Genomic DNA, 14,203 nt, shown 5'->3' with positions numbered 1-14,203 from the left:
AGACGCGGGCAGAAAGCTAGTGTGTAATAAACGCATTAGAGGAGGAAGTTCCTATTATGTTTGGCAAGGGTTTGATCGGGTGCCATTGTCACGGTCTCCCTTCGATTCCATCACAATGCCGTCTCCCGGGAACGACATTAGAAGAGACTTCGAACGTAATAAAAACGTGACAACATAATGCCATATTGTACTCTATACTTAAGTTAAAATTGGATAAGAAACAGATTCTTTATAATAACTTTTATTTTCCTTCCAATTTAGATTCGATATTTAAACTGTCTAGAGGAAAGAAATACGCCGTGAGCATGAATTCCACAATAAAAAACTTTTTACGAAATTAGTTAAGGTTTTGATATATACACGAGCTATTCTTTCTGACTACCGCTGAATAAAGTATGTAAGTACCAGGTACTTACCATACCCTGCTTCAAGAAAGATTGAACGCACCGAAAAAAGCTTGCATAGTCGATTGGTGCTTTTCCCTCATTCTTTTTACTTTTAGAATACAAATCCTATTGTTTAACTATTGTGTCTGGAAATCTCGGCTGCAAGACAGTGCAATTTTTATAGAGTCAATCGCCGTTTCGAAAAGGCAAACCCTGTAAGTTATGTTCATGGTATCCGACCGCATGGCTTATAATATATTTGACGTAAAACATGATCCCAACAAAAACGTTTTCATGTAAAATGCTACGAAGATCATATACGAACCCTAAATTTACAAACTTAGGTAAAGTATGGGGCTTGTCAGTCAGTCAGTGTGTTTGAGAAAGGGCTGGTAGTGCCTTGCTCTTGCGCTTCGCTTTGCTCGTCTTGGCGGGGGCACTCCACTAATGTTAATAACTTAACAACATTCCTGAACTATTTAGGAAGGAGGTCGCCTCTATCTCTGGATATCTACTTCCACGACTGTAAAAAAATATTTAAGAAGGTGATTTATATGTTTTAAAATAAATTAATTAATTATATAAAATAAATAAAATTATTACGTTTCGCCTCTCGGTTAAATATATTTTTCTTTAGTATAATAATATGTTGTGTTTCATTATTGTCATTGTGCCGTGCTTAGATAATAAACGCATCTTCCTCTCTAAATATATAACTAAAACAATATATTGAGGGTAATTTAACAAGCGGAGATTATGTTGTGACAGTGTATCGTGAACATGATTATAATAACTTTGTAATAACACGGATCTTAACTTTCTAAACTGTTTTGTTACCTACTTTAAGCTGTTCAGTGAAGATTCAAATACTTCGAAAATATGTTAAACACCTTTACGGATACGTATACAAAAAAAAACAAAGTATATTTTTTTTGTGTCTGTTTGACTTCTTTAGGTTGAAAGAGGATGATAATTAACTAATGCCAATAGTGTTATATAATTAGTGTAAACTTCGTTATATTCCTAAGTAAAAAAGGGATATGATGATTTCTTTTTTCTATTTTGTTTGAATAGCTTACAATTCAAACAAAATAGAATAAAGAAATCATCATATCCCTAGCCTTATCCCGTTTTTGACAGAATTCGCTTACCTAATCTAAAGATTTGACAGATCCTTGTACAGAAGCGACTGCTTGTCTGGAAATCCATCCCATTATGGGTTAGGTCATACATATACCTCCAAAACGCATAAAAAAAGAAAAAAAAAGATATTTATTTATTAATTATTATTACAAGTTCTTATAGCTAATTTACACCACTATCCAAAACAGACCCAAAAGAGCGTGTGTATAAATAAGTAAATAGTTGATTGCGCTTGTTAACCGCGGCGCTGAATATTAAAAACCCAAAAATGAATGTTACACTAATGAATGACAAAGAAACTAAAGAAGATATATATACATACTACATATATACATAATATCACGCCTATTTCCCGTAGAGGAAAGACCACGGATTTCCACTAACCATTTATCGGTTTATTTGACGCGAACCTTCCGAGAGATGTCTCAATTGGCTCATTTGGGAATCTTCAAAATCGAGCGCTTAGCAATAATTTACATGTCTTGTACATGTCGTATAAATACATGTATATATATGTATTTACAAAAAGAAAAACTTAAAAGACAATTTATTTTCTTTCGTCATAACATATTTTATGGTTGCGTCATGTCGTGACGGTGTTTCTATATTTTAGTGAGCTTCCGTCACGATTCTCATTACAATATTTTTATTAAAAATGATCACGGCACGTATTGTAACTTTATAATTCAAAATGGTAAAACGAGGAATAGTAGAAAAAATTAACCTGAAGATGCGAATAGCAAACGTAAGTAAAATAAATTTGAAGGGGCCCAATATTAAAAACACTCAAAAATATCATGGAATTAGTTTCTCCTAATATTGAAATGATCAAAGGGAAGAAGTACATTTTGCGATGAACAATCTCTTGATCTAACACAAAGCTCGGTGAGGTGTAGGTACTTAGTTCATCTTGCGATGAATGTACGTCTGATTACCCCAATTAGGATATAGTCGTAAACGTTAAGTAGTTATTATTTTCGATACATTCCTTTTGTCCGGCCAAGTACCTAGTTAATGCCATCTACGGCAAATCTTACAATAAGTTGCATCACGTCAAAAAATAAATAAATAATAATTTATAATTTTCGGTACGGCAATGCAGCACGGAAGGGGCAAGTCACAGGGACTGTAACCTGGAACCTGACAGGGCAGCAGTACGAGTAACTGTCAGTACTATTCAGAGGCGGAGGACAGGAGTCCTAGTATGGCTTTGTAATAGACTACTCTGGGCGCCATCCCACTTGCGTCAGACAGAGTACTGCGGGGCGGAAGGCAAGAGGGAAACCACTGCCCTATTTTTACCTAAAAAGTAGCATGGAAAATGCTGCACCGACAAGAGCGTGGCTCTTAAATTGATGATGATGATAATTTTATTGTAAGACTTGGAAATTCGTAGGCTTTTAATGTGTTTATCAACATTCTCGATTGGGGTAGTCAAGAGTCAGAGGTAGTACCCATGCTTTACTGAAGAATATTTGTGTATTACCTAAATAATTATACTTAGCAGGTATTGTTGTAGTACTTGAACTCGTCACGGGAGTAGAATACATAATCAGTATATTGAACCGTGAGACAAGAGTAGTTTATAGAATTGATATTAATTTAGTTTGCATAGATTACAAGGATCGCATACTTGATTTTATAGTTAACTACATACTTAATAATTAATACTAATAGGTTACGTAACATTTACTCTTACATTGTTGTTTTGCTCCACTTCGATGTGTTCACTTTGTTGTAATTTGTAATAGATTAATAACGTTAATATATCGTCTTGTAAATCAAAGTTATAAATGTGTTCACACTTTAGTAAACTCGCTTTTATAAATTATACTCAATGTCCATTGAGATATGCAGGAAATTATAAAAGCTTAAAGTTGTCAGATGACAAGTCGCAGCCACTTTTTGGGACATGGGTCGTAAATGCGATAAATGAAGTGTCTTTGAAGAGAAAAAAATAAAGTGAAATTAAAATATTTAAACAGAAATTAATATTGAAATTAGGTTAGAACATTAATATTTACTAGTTAATATTATTAAGTTAATATTTGTAAAAAGTTTAGATTAATAAATATTTTTTAATCAGCTCATTAACGGAACATTTGATTAATTATTTTAATTATAAATAAGACGGTTTAGAGTGTAATATATATTTTAAGTATCAGCTGTTGTTTTATGTCAATATTCCACGATTTTTTTAGAAGGAAGGAATTTTTTTTTGGTTAGGAAGTATATACATTTTGTATGTGTTATATTAAATTTAAATACATTGTGTTAAGTGCCAGATACTTACAGTCGTACTGCGCAAGCGCCTGTGCTGTGGTAACGGGCAACGTGCAGATCGCCGCCAGACCGCACACGGACAGGACCAACAGGCTATTTCGGATCATGGCTGTAACAAACACAAAATATCTACTATCAAAACATGTAACCTACTAAGGAATCTTCTTGTCATCGTGTGGTTTGTGAGGTAGAATACCAACCTAATCAACCCTGGTGTCAGAGTTATTATTGAGCCGCTAAAGGCCCCTACATGGCTCCTGTAGCGATTACTCACGTAAATAGTAACCGGGACCAACGGCTTAACGTGCCTTCCGAAGCACGGATCGTCTTACTTTCAGACAATCAAGTGATCAGCCTTTAATGTCCTACCTACCTGTAGTGACCTACTAAAGGTATACTTACAAGCTTATTTTGTAATTTCTGACAAATCGATATTAAGTGGCTATTTATTAAACGCCCTCGGGTAGGCGGAGGGATATATGCAAGATGCTATGTTACGTGTTGTGTTGTTAAACATAAACATTGTTCAAGTCCACTTTAAAATGATCAATCGTCAACTAAAGCTAAAAACAGTAAAAGCGTTAAAAAAATAGACGTGGTGAAAATGAAAGAAACCTGAGCACCTTGCTATTTATACATTATTTTCATCAACAACAAAATCATAATTGGCTAATAATTTTGCTTTACGTTATTAGACTAAAATAAAATCACGACAATAGACTTAAATGGCACGTTCCTAAAAATAGAATCATGATAAATATAAATTAATGGAATCGGGCGTGACAGATATAAGTTAATACAAAAGAGAAAAAATAAGGTAAACTTAGGTACCTCCAATAAATTAAATACGATTTTTTTATTTGTAGTTATTCGATATTTCGGAGGCATACTGAAATTGTGGGATATAAGAGCATCGTATATGACGTCCCGAGTATCAATAAACATTTGAAGAGAGCACTATGGGCAAATAGAAATGGAAATTGTGTATACAAATATATCCCACATGAGCGCAAATAAAACAAATTTATCGCTTGAGAACATTTCTAAAGGCGCACGAAACGCGAATGTTGAGTGAGAAAATATAGACATGATGAAGCCTATGTCACCAAAGTGGAATAGTGTTATTAAGGTGTTTATCACTAATTAATTAGTCAGTAAACGACTTTACGTTTCAACAACAACTTACTCTAGAATACCAATATTAAGGTACACATAGGTAGATTTACATACTTAGCTCGTCTTAGCCTTATTCAGTCAGTCATAGCATACTGCATTTCGGCTTGGGGTGGAGCTTGCAAGACGCACTTGCTGGAACTGGAGATAGCTCAGAGACTCATCCTAAAGGTTATCTTTTTCAAACCTCGCCTCTTTACAACTGAAATATTGTATCAAGAGTGCAAAGTACTTACTGTCAGGCAACTATATATCCTATCCTTGATCTTGAGGAAACATTCGATGATTTCGTATGACCCCAATCATCCGAATGCCAATAAAAGGTTAAATTACGTTATTAGTGAATCTAAATCAGCTAAAATAGATAAAATCAATCGATTTTTTGACTATCAAAGTGGACGTTTATACAATAAAGTAAACAAAAATCTAAACATATATGGCCTGACTCGAAGGGCTTGTAAAATAAAATTAACTGGCTGGTTACTAACTCTAAATTATACTGAAACGGAGAATCTTTTTGAAATCATAAAATAGAGAAAGAGCACGAATACATACACACACACATACACATTCAAACAAACACACACACACACACACACATTTTGAATGTTTATTATACTTTTATATGAGTACGAAATGTGGTTCGTGGGGGGAGACCAGGATCCCAAGATACAGGGTCAACCTAGTTTGGGCTCCTGTCTTCTGCATACGGTCCCAATTTAAATACTTTCTTTGTTAGTATGGTAATTTATAAGATTGTTTGTAGAAGAAGAAATAAACGTTTTTTATTTTATTTTTTTATTTTATTTTATTTAGCTAATTTCGGCAGATGTATGAACAACTATTATTATTTAAAGGTTGGGTGTTGGTACTTAGTAAGTACTTACTTACTTAGTTCATCATTTCTGGAATGTAGTCAAGTTATGTTATATTATTCCTTAAAATTTACTTTGAGTTCTAAGTTACTTAGAAGTAGAAGTTAGAAGTAAAATAGAAGCCTAAACCTCTCTTAGGAAAACGATTCTATTTTCCCCACGATTTTAAAATTAGACATCAATCGTTCATAATCAAGTTCACGCAGCATTTATTTTTAGGACTCATGAGTTTGTACCACCAACCTAATTACCAATTCAATCTGTCATAATGCAAATAGGTCACGACTCGTACTATTAATTAGTTAGATTGAATTATTGTTCAGCATTGTTCCAAGTTCAAAATGTACCATGCATGGTGTGTGATGAAAAGGAAATATGATAGGATATACCTGCGATGGTAAATACAATAATAGATTATAGATTATAACCTACTATATATATAGTAGCGTTAACGGCCTCCGTGGTCCAGTGGTTGAGCGTTGCGTTGTGCTCACGACCCGGAGGTCTCAGGTTCGAATCCCGGTGGGGACAAATCACTTTGTGATCCCTAGTTTGGTTAGGACATTACAGGCTGATCACCTGATTGTCCAAAAAGTAAGACGATCCGTGTTTCGGTAGGCACGTTAAGCCGTAGGTCCCGGTTATTACTTACCGATGTATGAACGTAGTCGTTACATGAGTCATGTCAGGGGGCGTATGGCGGCTCAGTAATAACCCTGACACCAGGGTTGCTGGGGTTGGTAATACACGTCACAATCCACAGGATAGAAGAAGAAGAAGTAGCGTAGAAGGTGTCCGGATAATTCCGGAAATAGGATTTTTAATGCTTGACCCGCCAAATGAAATAGTGTTTATTATGCTTTTTACAAATGTAAGGGCTGAAGTGAACCGTCGTTTCAATAATTAGACAATAATATAGAAACTTCAATATTTTTTGTTTTTCATTAATTAACTTAAGAACGTTTATGGTATATAATCAGACAAGCCTGATTTTACACAGTTTTTTTGTAGGTCCGGCATTTTTATATAAATATCCGGTCAAACTGACTGGTTTATCCGGCGAATAGGTTTGACGAGCTGGCAACCCTATATGGTATACTCAGGATAGTTTGGGATGCTTAACTATGCTGCTAAATGTCTCGGGAATGTTGTAAAAGACTACAAAGTTAAAGATTGTTCTAGGTGATGCGCTAACGAGCTCGTAGAATTAACTTTGTGGTGCGTCTTATTTATGTTTATACTGACATAAACAGTCTCTATATCTGTCCCACAGTTGGAGGGCTTACAGAGTTCTTCTTCTTATCGTGTGGGTTGTGAGTGGAATACAAACCCCATCAACTCTGTTGTCAGGGTTATTACTGAGCCGCCAAAGGCCCCTGACATGACTCATGTAAGTAGTAACCGGGATCAACGGCTTAAAGTGCCTTCCAAAGTACGGATCGTCTTACGGACAATCAAGTGATCAGCTTGTAATATCCTAACGAAACTAGGGATCACAAAGTGATTTTTGTGACATATCCCCACCGGGATTCGACCCCGAGGCCTCCGGATCGTGAGCCCAACGCTCAACCACTGGACCACGGAGGCCGTCACGGGTGCGTCGTTACAGAGTTAACTCCGCAGTGTTCTTCAGCAGGTCTGATATGTGCAACAGTAAAAATATTGTGCCTCAACTTTATTATTTGTCCTTGAAATACCACATTGTAGCTCCTTTTGGTATTCGCCATTTGTAAGTGTTGAATTCTCACAAACATTGAACAATAATTCGCTACGAATACTGTTTAACCTTCATTTAAGTATATACACACATAATGAACTGCGGCAATCTCAGTCAACAAGTTGCCTTTACTTGCCAGTGTACTAGTACGGGGGCGCAATTTTTTTTTTGTTACCTGACAAACTTAATATTATATTTAAGTACTTATAAGAATAATTGGCTTATGAATTAACTTTTTTGCATTTTCAATTTCTTTTTTCATTCACGACATACTTACTATCGGAAAAATATACCTCGCCATATGTAAATAATGCAAAGGAGAGAGTAGATATTTATACAGATAGAGATTTTATTCTTCTATTTTTTACAAAATACTACAAAGCTTTGTTTGCTAAATTAGTATTTATGACGTCATAACATCAAGTCGTGGGCAAGACAATATTTTGTAGAGACATAAAGTGGAATTACATTTTTATTTTGGGACTAGGGAAAGTACAGAGCTGACGTGGCAAAAATTACACGAGGCGCAAATGTACGTCATGTTTTTATTGCTATGTAAAAGAGGGGGCGCAAATCGTAACGCTGGGAACGTCACTATGTAGGCTAATGTGCAGCGTTGACAATCCGCACCGTGGCATCGTGATGTCATCAATCACCCTTATCACACGCGTGGCATCACGCGTGTCACGCGACACTCGCACACACACGCGCACACACATACACACAAATACACGCATTTCACAAGCACAACGTTTCTCTTAATGCCATTGCTCACATGTGAAAGTTATATGAAAAGGGACCCGTTATCATGGCCCTGTGCGTTTTATTTTATGAGACATCCATCATAGATACTAAATCCGTGCTTAACCTAATGCGAGCAAACGGGCCCTTGAGGATGATTATTACATCGGATTAAGTACCTACTTTGCTTGTTAAAAAAGAAATATACTCAAATTGTTAGGATTAAAGTGTCCAAACTTTTTATATCCTAAAAAAACCGTACCTAGAAGACGTTTTATTGTTGTGGCTTTTTTAAGAGTGAACATAAAATCTAATTATGACTTTCAGTTCAAGTTTATTCTGAGAATTCTAATACTACAATCAAATTGAACAGGATAAAATATATCAAGTAATATCCGACATACACCTGTCGTAATACCTAGAGGGTTACCTGCGCCATTCCCGTATCAAATATAGCTAAACTTTGCGATTGCAAATGTTCGCAGCTAGGGAATAACAAGCCAATCCGATCTACTGTCATCTGTATTAAACTGTACTACTTTACATACCTATTGCAACTACAGTTTAATACTAGTACATGCTTGTTACGGTTTAACTATTTTTAGTTTGGAAAATGGCATAATAAACAATTGGGTAGTTTTCTAGGTCAAAGATAAATTATGAAATTCTGATTACTAAATAAAGACAGATCTAAAAGTGACAAAAAGTTTTCCTTTTTTTTCTATTTAACTTATTTATGAATATTAATGAGGAGCTCGGTGGCGCAGCGGTAAACGCGCTCGGTCTGCGATTGTTGAAGTTAAGCAACTTTCGCAAAGGCCGGTCATAGGATGAGTGACCACAAAAAAAAAAAGTTTTCATCTCGAGCTCCTCCATGCTTCGGAAGGCACGTTAAGCCGTTGGTCTTGGCTGCATTAACAGTCGTTATTATCCCCCAATCCGCACTGGGCCCGCGTGGTGGTTTAAGGCCCGATGTCCTTATCCATCGATAGGGGAGGCCCGTGCCCCAGCAGTGGGGACGAAAAATGTAATAATAAGTCCGTAATTTTTCTCATATTTCTATGACGTCAAAGGTTGCTTTTTCATACAACTTCCATAGCAATTTCGTGTTTTAATGTTTAGTAACAAGTAACTAATTTGACTAGTTGGAAACTAACCTATTCTTTGGTGTCACACGTGCTCATTCTCATTCCCATGAGAGGGATAGTGTCACAAAATACATGTTGATAGTGTCACCGTTCGAAAACAACTTAAAACCGTGAGCCGCCTTGGTGTTGGGATCCCAAGACAGATAATTCTGATGGATAGTATATAACGCGAATGGTCATTCATTGATCGCTTACAATAACAAATTCACGTTGGATAGAGGGTATTAACAGCCTCCGTGGTCTATTGGTTAGAGCGTCAGGCTCACGATCTGGAGGTCCGGGTACGATTCCCGATGGGGACATTGTTGAAATCACTTTGTGAGATTGTCCTTTGTTTGGTAAGGACTTGTCAGGCTTGAATCACCTGATTGTCCGAAAAAGTAAGATGATTCCGTGCTTCGGAGGGCACGTTAAGCCGTTGGTCCCGGCTATTAGCCGTAAAAACACCTTCACCAACCCGCAGTGGAGCAGCGTGGTGGAGTATGCTCCATACCCCCTCCGACTGATTGAGGGGAGGCCTGTGCCCAGCAGTGGGACTTATATAGGCAGTTTTTGGAAGGTATCAAAGCCATAGTTTACGTTATACATAGAACGACAAGCTGTGCATTACTTTGACCTTAGAATAACGAATAATACTACGTATAGAACGGCAACTCTCCGCTCCCCACCAGCGTCTGAGCTAGGTTTACCTTACCGTCTCGGACATAGTTTAGTCTTCAACCGTATGGCGTTAGAGGTCACACACACAGATGCGCGTGTTCGATAACTTCAATATGAGGTGTCTGTGTAGATCGAGGTTGTTTGTATAAAGTATCCGGGGTGTGCTTCGGTGCTAACGTAACACTTATAAACAACGAATGTAGAGTTCAAATCTCAGACAAATGAGAAATTGCTCAACTAGTAATGAATTAAAACTTATAGGACTTCATTTGAACGGAGTATCGTACTGCGTAGTAGACTTGTTTTTGCTTACGTTCTAGCTTGTTATGCCACAAACAATGTCACAAACAGTTGGCATTATAGAGTAAAAAATACTTTCAGCGAATGAAGCAGAGACGTGGTTTGTTATAATTCATAACCGGACTCCTTCGAAGTTTAAAAATTGTGTTTTAAAAGCGAAGAGAATAATATAAGAGATTTACATCATTACTGTATACTTAATTATGGTTGCCTCGTAAAATACAGATAATAAAAATCTGTAGTCTCAGTATATTCGATTTTCAAAAAAGGCGCCTACGAGGTTATAGGGCGACGATATGTTGTAAGCAAATGCCCTTATAATTTTATAAAGGAAAATACTCATTTACCGTAAGGAGGTGATGTTTTATTTATAGAGGGACAATAAACAGCATCTAAGAATATTGGCTGCTAGTAGAGCAAAGAGGATAAAACTATGATTGATGGGCGCTCGCGATATTATGATGGATAAATGTTCAACACCAGGAATCATACTGTCACTCTTCGAATAGTCTGAACTCAGTTTAACCCGGCCAATGACCGGATTGAAAAAAAGTGATTTATTGAGCCAAAACACGTCATCAGCGTCACCAACGCTAAAATTTGCTGAAATAGAAAAATTAAAAAATATATGTAAACTTCTCAAGTGGTGATTGATGTGTTTCGACCATCACAGAAGAAATATATTTTCATAATATTTAAATACATACGTATTCTGAAGAGATTATACATTGTTCGAGGTTTACGCGGTTATTATTATAATTAAGACACATAATACCGGGTGCTTACCGCCTTAATCGTGTTCGTTCATCATGTTCGTCAAGGCACTTGCAACAGTGTTGACATATCGGGAGTCTCATATCCCTGATTAACGCGGTGAGAACTAAAAACCCGGTATTATGTGTTTTAATTCTGTAAAAGTTATTGTAAAAAAGAAATTATACGCGTAAGTGTTGACGGAACCATTTTTATCAATGTCCTTGCTCAGGAAACTTGTACAAATATACCTGTATTTCAGTAGAAGTAGGTAGAATAACCATACCCTGTACTTACCTATAATAAAACAGAATAAGTCTATATAAGTTTCGCCGCAAAGCTGGAGGGGGTATACTCCACCACGCTGCAACGCAAAGTACTTCACAGCTTAAATTGTCTTCCAAAGCACGTCAAAAAAAATGTGATCAATCAAACGTCTGGCAGTGGATGGTCTGGTAGACATTACTGATATTCCCGTCTAGGCGATGGGTTCGTATGGCGTTAATTCATGGAGTCTTTGATCGCTAGAGCGGCAAATTGCCACCTCTACGTGTGCACTATAGTTCACACTATCCCGCTTAAAATACCAGCATGTTACATACATAGTTATTGTTTAGTTAGGCGTCTGGGAATCTCGTGAATGACGCCTTTTAATTACATCTAACAGTGTGAAGTGTAAAGAGCCGTGGTAGACCAATTGGTAAAACGCTTGCCTCTCACTTTAAAGTCGAAGTTTCGAATCCAGCACAGGCTTATTACCAATGTATGTCGAATTTGTTTTCGAATTCATGTTTGGATCATAAATGATTATTACGTGCTCAGCGGTGAAGGAAAACATCGTGAGGAAACCGACATTCCCGAGAAATGCGTTTTCGAATGTATGTGATCTAACCTGTAAATTTCCCTTCGTGGGTTGGAAGGTCAGACAGGCAGTCGCTTTTGTAAAAAGCCGGACCTGTCAAATCTTAAGCAGACCCTGGGAAAGCGGCACAACCGTAAGGAGATGATGATTATCCATTTTAGAACTTTAATACCAAGTTTGGTTGCAAGTTGTCTTCAGGTTAGGTAAGCCGACCCTATGAAAAAGGGGATAATGCTAGGGGGATGAGTGTGAAGTGCCGGAACGTGGAATGGGATAAAAATTCCTAATATATGTATATTGATGGTCTTTTCCCGGAAGAGTTGTAAGTGTTATTTACCAATTAATAACTGTAATATTCACGCGTATACGTTACGTAAAACAAAAGACATATAAGATATATATATATACTATACACTACTATACTACTATATACTATATATTATAATATATAGTATATATATATATATATATATATATATATATATATATATATATATATATATATATATATATATATATATATATATATATATATATATATATATAGTATATATTAAAGTATATCGAAAGCATATGTATAATGTACTTAATTAAAAATCTCTCTAACATTTTTAGACCCAGCAAGTACTAGTCGAGATTCGAAGAGTGTGTTGTAATATAGTAGGTAACATTATTTGGCTTTTTGCAAGTTACTATTGATTTACTGTTTTTTTTATTATTATTATGTATGTCGTATATCTCGGGCCTATGAAGTCCCGGACTTTTGGATGCCGTGTGTGGGGCCGAAGCCAACACCTAGACGTCCCTTAAGACAGTTTAATCATTTTTTTGTGATAGTTTACCTTTTAATTTTAAAATTGTATTTTTTGTGTTTTTTATGTTATTTATAGTCTTATTTTTCTTTTTTTTTTCTTTCATCCATTGTTTATTTTGTATATTGTTTTCTCGTCAGCGCATTGGGTTACAATGTAATGTTATGATACCTTTATAAATAAATTAATTATAAACTAAGTGATACCTATACGTTTCATATGTAACCCGGGGTAATCTATAGTTGGCTTTCTTGTTACATAAAATATTATATCACTACTATTTATACTATATAAGCTGTTGATTACCTGAACAATAAATAAATAAAATAAAAAAATAATGTTATACACCAATGTTTGTAATTGTAATATTAAACTGATTAAGCTGTTCTTTGTATCAAAAAGTTGTGAAAGCGAGCTCAGACGAAATGCTGGTTTTTGGCCAACAGAGTATGAATATATTGGCTGTGTCAGCCCAAAAATTATATTTGCATAAAGCTGAATAGTAAATTCTCCCGTCCTCTGGGAAATGTGCCTAAATTTTATTAAATAAAATCTCTACCGTTGCAAAGCATAGAAATGTAGGGTAAGGTTGCCAGTATTGGACCACTGTTTTACACGCTAATATCTTTAAATGTATCTAAAGTAGAATATCAAAGTTTCGTGGCTTGGTAGAGCCCATGGAGATCTTTAACTGTGATTGATTTGAAAGGCGAGTATCAGACAGTGTTCAAAATATTTAAAATTTAAAGTAAATCCTTATGACGCTTTTATTGGACCAGTGGCACTTTGGTTGGACCACGCGGTTTCCTTTATTGGAACACTGCTCAATTGTGCTAATGGTTCAATTAAAGAAACTCAAGATATTAAAAAAACACAAACATTAGTTTAAATAAATTATGTTTATTATTAAATTGGTTTTTCATTTGGTTCCTATCAAACACATCAGTCTAAGTATCAATTATTTTAACAATCAGTCTTAATTATTGAGATCAATTTAACTCATATTATACTCTTTTACTTATTATAGAATTATGAGGTAATAACAAAAATAGTTTTTTTATCTTTTTTACAGCTTCTATGGCCAATTTCGTGCTGATCTCGTTCCAAGCAAAATATTTTTTCTTGGCAACGTTTCCTTTTGATGAATCAGCCATTCTGCAAAAATAGTAAAAAAACTTAAACATTACGTTTTTGGTCACCTTCATTGGACCAGTCCAATCAAAGAACTCATTATGGTCAATGATGGCAAAAATAATTAAATTTCTAAATTAAAAGTTATGTTTTAGTCCTGAATTATTAATGATTATTATCACAAGAAGAACTAAAATCATGCTAGTAATATTTAAAATA

The 14,203-nt window shown here is 35.6% G+C and overlaps 1 protein-coding gene across 2 annotated transcripts in view; it reads right to left on the bottom strand.

Moving 5' to 3' along the window:
- LOC126369890 (short neuropeptide F) overlaps positions 1-14,203 on the bottom strand; it is an 88,752-nt gene that overhangs the window by 11,146 nt on the left and 63,403 nt on the right. For both annotated transcript variants that reach the window (XM_050014492.1, XM_050014491.1), the window contains one exon: positions 3,823-3,921. In XM_050014492.1, the coding sequence (XP_049870449.1) occupies positions 3,823-3,919 (97 nt within the window). In that variant the 5' untranslated portion in view covers positions 3,920-3,921. The remainder of the gene's footprint in view (positions 1-3,822; positions 3,922-14,203) is intronic.

The sequence above is a fragment of the Pectinophora gossypiella genome, chromosome 9 (assembly GCF_024362695.1).
Source record: "Pectinophora gossypiella chromosome 9, ilPecGoss1.1, whole genome shotgun sequence".
In the NCBI taxonomy this organism is placed as follows: domain Eukaryota; kingdom Metazoa; phylum Arthropoda; class Insecta; order Lepidoptera; family Gelechiidae; genus Pectinophora; species Pectinophora gossypiella.
Note: the sequence above shows the minus strand (reverse complement) of the source record. Positions and strands in the feature narration are given on the sequence as shown.